General features: G+C 35.8%; 1 protein-coding gene across 1 annotated transcript; it reads right to left on the bottom strand.

Annotated features, from left to right (window-relative positions):
• Positions 1-2,096: 2,096 nt before the first annotated feature.
• On the bottom strand, positions 2,097-5,782 carry LOC105112845 (uncharacterized). The gene is made up of 2 exons (XM_011008717.1): positions 5,389-5,782; positions 2,097-4,681 (listed from the first exon to the last, which is right to left on the bottom strand). Exon 2 carries the CDS (start codon positions 4,566-4,568, stop codon positions 2,466-2,468), a length of 2,103 nt encoding a protein of 700 aa, XP_011007019.1. The 5' UTR covers positions 4,569-4,681; positions 5,389-5,782; the 3' UTR covers positions 2,097-2,465.

Raw genomic sequence — 5,782 nt, 5'->3', positions numbered from 1 at the left:
GATTACCCAAAATAAATCAATTGTTATTTATTGTGTGGACATGTAAGATCATGGATTGTGTTTGGGTTGATTTGAAGGTTGATTTGGGGTTGATTTAGGGCTGATTTTGGGCTGATTTTGGGCTGAATTTGAGCATCAAATAAGTATACAAATGTACTTATTATTTGGGCTAAGATTGACATTGAAACCTTGAGTGTTTAATGGTTGAAGTTTGCACACAACATAAGGCAAGTTTGGGCTTGAAATAAATCATATGATATTCTTTTCTAGAATTGGAATAGAATTGATTTTTGGGAAAAATTTGGAGCACTTATTTGAACCAAGATTTGCTTCAATCTTCAACTAAATGTCTCTTCAATTCTTTGTTCTGAATTCCGACGTTGAATTTTCTGAATTAATTCATTTAAGCTCCAAAAACCTATCGAAACATTAAAACAAACTTCATTACTAAAAAACACATCAATTATTATAAAAACAACCAAATAAAAACAATAAATACATATGTAAAACAAGAGACTTAATGACACTTTTGATGCACAATCACTCATGATATTAGTTCTCTCAAACTATCTTATTCTCCACCCACCATGCTTGACATCCAGCATGTCAAAGGTTTTGAACAACATGTTGAGCTTCATGAACCTTTACCCTTAACATGTGGTGACAAAGATAAAGATAATCTTGATTTACTAAGTTATATCCAAACTATATCTATTAAGGCTTCCAATAGTGTTTGTTCCACTCAACATCCTTAATCATATAGTATTCATGGTTATGAACCTAAAAAGCATGTAGATTATCAATTTATGTCTCATTACCTTAAAATGTTTGATTTAGTTGAATCTTTTGCATGTAAAATTTATAATTTGCATATTGAGATCAGAAAACAAATTCAAGTAAATAATGAATATACAAATTTTGAGCTGATTTATATAAGTATCATAATGTACTTAATGTTGGAGATTATTTCATGATACAAATTAGACCTGAACAGTATCCTTTGGAAACCAGTCCTAAATTGCAAGTGAGTAGTACTAGAATATTCAAAGTGTTACAAATGATTGAATTAAATAATTATATCGTTAAATTGTTACTAAACTTTGATATTAGCTCAACTTTCAACACAAAAGAAAATACTTGAAATCCTTTTCCTCGTTATATATAAAACACAACAGTCTATCCCTTATGTTCCTTTCAAAATGCTTGCCCTATTATCCTTACCTTTGGCATAAAAGGAACATATTAATGTTATTTTGAATGCATAAATTGTTTTTACTAGGGATGATGAACTTCAATAAATCTCAGTATATGAGCTAAACAATCAGATTTAGACTATATTTGGATTATTAGAGAGACATCACAATAACTTAATCCTTATTTTTGAGAGCGTTGTCGGAGTTGCCTTGACCTATATTCGACGAGGTAAAGTTCTTCCAACCCTCGGAGAATTGGTGGGGACACCAAACCCGAAATATTGTTTACGCACTTGTATGGTCATAAACAGTAGAGGATAGCCAAAACCATTGAGATATTAGGCTTTATCTTATGTTTTAGTTTAATTTATATGAACTTTTAATTGAGATTTATTAATTAGGTTTAATTTAATTATTGTAAGTATTTTATTTAATAGACCATAAATCAAATCAATTGTTCTAATTAGGATTTTAGTATTTATATCCTATTTTTTTTTAATATTAAGTAGTTTTATATGAATGAAATAAGAATTGTAAGGTTATATATTTCTCAATCCCATATTCTTTTCTCTCTTTGATTTTTTTTCTTAACTTTTTCTCTTTAAAAGCTTCTTTTCTTTTCTTTTCTTTTCTATTTTAATTATTTTCCTATTTTAATTCTTTTGTTTATTGTTAGGCATGAGAATTTTTAAGCAACATAATTTGCAGGCAAGTCAGCGCAGCTGTGACTAATAGTTTGTCAGCTCAAAAATGGGAATATGTAAGCACTAAAGAAAACGAAAACGAAGATAAAGTGAAAAGTACGACGAAGCGAAGTCTATTTTTGTGCTCGGCGAAACAACACGATCCTTCAGTTGGCCATTCAGCTTGTCCAGCTGGACAGTGAGTTCCAGCAACAAAAGAAAACTAGAATTTTGAGTACGTATATATGTAAACCTCCCCGAGGAATAGATTCAAAAGTCTAAGATTGCTCAAAAGTGAGTCTACTGAATCTTTCTGTTGAATCGCAATCAGTTCTGACTACTTAATTAATGTTTAAACAGCACCCATATAGCCACAGAAGAACATTCTGTCTACAACCCCGTCAATAGACTCAGAATTCCAGATGCAACAGCGCTCAGCAAACATCAAGATGTCTAAGATCATATGGAGTTAATGTTGCAATGCCTTTGAACCAAGTGTAAAATATTGTACAGTCAACCTAAGAATTTTCTGTAAGAATGGTAAATTGGACTCCAAACAAATATCGTTTCCTGCTTGACTCTGGTTATGCTAAGCCTTCGCTTCTGTTGCAGCATGAAGTAGCTCATCTGGAGTTGCAGCTGGGTCCAGATCCCAACACTTTTCTGGCAAATTACTAGCTTCTCCTTCAAGTGACCAAGAAGGCACCTGATGAGAAAAGCGTACCATCTCTCTCCTTGGAATCCATCTAATGGCACCCTTGTCGGTATTCCTTTGGTATACTGTTTTGAAACCAGTCAACTTGATCAGAGGAGCAACACAAACTCCAAGCTCTTCAGAGTAATTATCAAGGACCTCTACCATCTCATACTGGTGCCTGACATCATCTGGGGTTGATCTGTTCCAATCAGGTGACCAGTTTTGATAAACAGCCCAAACATCTCCACTTTTTGGGTATATTCGAACACAACCACCTCTCCCAGGCTTTTCTCCTTTCACAACATGAGAGAAAATGTTGACTTGATCAACAACATCAGAATTCCATGCTCTGAAGTGTCCACAAGATTTAGTAAACCCAGAATCTATCCAATTTACTACCCCAAATTCAGTATCAGTTTTAGAGTTCAAGTAAGTGATGTGAATCTTAAAGGGTTTAACTGAGACCACCTGGCGAATCAAACAGTATAATCGTGGCATACCATCATCTTCATCATACAAAGCCCATATTTGTTTTGGCTTGAAGCATTCTTCCGCTCTATCTTTGTCAAAATCATGGAAATCAGGGTCAGGGACTGTTATCGAGATTGGCTCGATTTTGTTTGGCTTTGTATGACGACCAGTAATATCAGAATTTGATTGTTTAGGAGCCTCTCCTGCCTTGGTGAACAGATCTTCAATGTTCTTTGTAACTGCTGCAGCTGAAGCTAATCTCATCTCCTCCAATTTCTTCCTGATGTCGGTCCTTGCTTTGTCAATCAACAACTTTTTGGCATCAAAAGCTGGCACAATCAAGCTGCGTCTTGTTGGAACTTCACTTGGAATGGAAAGCTTGGTGTCGTGCTCAACATTTGCACATCCGTTAGCTAGTCTTACTTCTGAACCCAATTTAGGTTCATTTTCTTCATGCCCATTTCTAAAAGTAGAACCAATAGACACCTTCCTTTTCTTATCAGGTCTACCAGTCTTGGAGCCTGAAAATTCATTACTGCTTGCAGATACATCAGAGTGTACTTTTTCTGTGGCAGTTTTCATGGATCGCCTTCCATTGGCTGCTGGTTTAACCTTTGCTGCACTAACATTTCCATTACCCTGATAAACAATATCAGAAGATACTGCACATGATTCATTGGGACCCACAGCATCCCCAGAAGTTCCAGAGAATGAGCTCCACTGAAATGAAACATTTGAAACATGCTCATAGCTGTTTCCAGCATCCAATCCTGAGACCCCATTTCCTGTATATAGGGTAGTGGTGGTTGGGACATATGCAACCCCATCATATCCATGACATCTATACCCATTACCAGGGACACATGACCAAGGGCAGTAAGGGAAAGAACCATTGACAGGAGCTGCCCCAGTTTCAGTGGCAATGAAAGTACCCCGGCAGTTCTTACAAGAAAGTTTCTTATTCACATACTTCCGAAGATACTCATACTGAACTTTACAAGATGTGCAGACTGTCCAGAAAGTATCAAGTCCATGAGCAGTGGGTGAATTGGAACATTGGTTATATCCTGTAACCCCAGCAGCATTGACTGAAGATAAGTTTGTCTGAACAGCACAAGATGCCATCTGTTTGTTTCTCTTGACATTGTAAGTGTTTTTCTTAAGACTATCGGACAACATAGTCCATGCTTCAGATACAAGTTTAAACGCTCCATCAGCTCCCACAGTTTTATTCTTATCTGGATGGAGCAACACGGCCATCTTCCTATACTGCTTTTTCACTGCATCTTTATCTGCAGAAGGCTTCAAACCAAGAATAGAGAAATAGTCAACTTCACCATTGCATTTGGCCTGAGAGGCAACATAAACTTCGAAAGTGGCCACCATCTGAGATATACCCTCTAATCCAGGACACAAAGTGTTTGCCTTTAATGCATGGTTCATTGCACCAGCAAAATCTCTCTCGGCAAATCGCTTCTCAGCAAACTCTTTTGCCTTGACAGCCTCTTCTATATTTGATTCCATCTGGACCTTCAAATCAAATACAAAGCCAAAATCTTGAAGCAAAAGCTATGACGGACCCAGCATGCCAAAAACCAGAAGACACATCATTCTCATGCATAACCACATTTGCTTATCTGCACAAATTATTGTCAGAAACATTTAGGGTCTTCGTTGTATTTCAAGAGAACGCCAGAGTAATACCTCAAATTGACCAAGTCCAAAATTTATGAATGCGATAGACTAATTCTCGTGAGGATTATAGACGCAGTCACAATTTGTTGGGATTTCAATTTAGTCTCAGAAGATTTGATATCAAGTAACAATACTAAGATTTGATATCAAGTAACAATACTTGAAAAACAGAAGGAAACAATAAAAAAATGTAACTCATAACCTAAAATATCTAACTTTCGAGCTCACTAATTAAGAATATTAAATCAAAAGGCTACAAAAAAATAAGATATACAATGCTTGATCTCTTCACTCTTTCAGCAATGAAACAAAATGTAGGAACTTTGCATTAGATGTCACTCAATTTTCTCAGTAACCAAACAGTCACAGTTCAAAATTAAAAACCCATTTCATTACACCACAGCTCCAAACAAACCAATATCCCATTTCACAGTAAGCACCCAGAAGCAGACACATCAGCTCAAATTCCTCGAATCAAAAACCAAATTCAACTACATAACACCAGAAATAAATGCACAAAGATCGAACCTCAGATTATCCATTATCAACTCAAACTCATCCATTAATAACAAATTTACACTCTAGACTAACAAAAACAAATTACACATGAATTAAAGAAAATAAACAAATGAAGAAAAAGAAAACTCACCAAGATTTAAGCAAGAAATGGGAAAGGAAGCAAGACCCAGATCGCCACGTGTACTTACGAGATCGAGCAAATCAAGGTAATGAACTGATTTTTTTCAGAACCTAAGTGCACTTATAGCATTTGCTCTCGCGCCCAAAAAATGACAAAGTTACTCAATGAGGAGTATTATTAATTTTTGGAAGCTATCACAGTGTAAAACGGTAAGAGATTTAGGGTTTTCAAGTGATTAAAGAAATTGGGTTAAAGAATTAGGGTCGGATTTGGGTGAATCGGCGGCGAGGAGTTGGGAGATTCCCACAGATCGCCGATCAGAAATGAGGGAAAATTAATAAATAAAAAGGAAAATGATAATTTTCGGTGGAAGTAAACGGTGCTAATACTATTTAATGGTGGG

The sequence above is a fragment of the Populus euphratica genome, unplaced genomic scaffold, assembly GCF_000495115.2.
Source record: "Populus euphratica unplaced genomic scaffold, PopEup_1.0 scaffold370.1, whole genome shotgun sequence".
In the NCBI taxonomy this organism is placed as follows: Eukaryota; Viridiplantae; Streptophyta; class Magnoliopsida; order Malpighiales; family Salicaceae; genus Populus; species Populus euphratica.
This window is presented reverse-complemented; position numbering and strand designations above follow the sequence as displayed.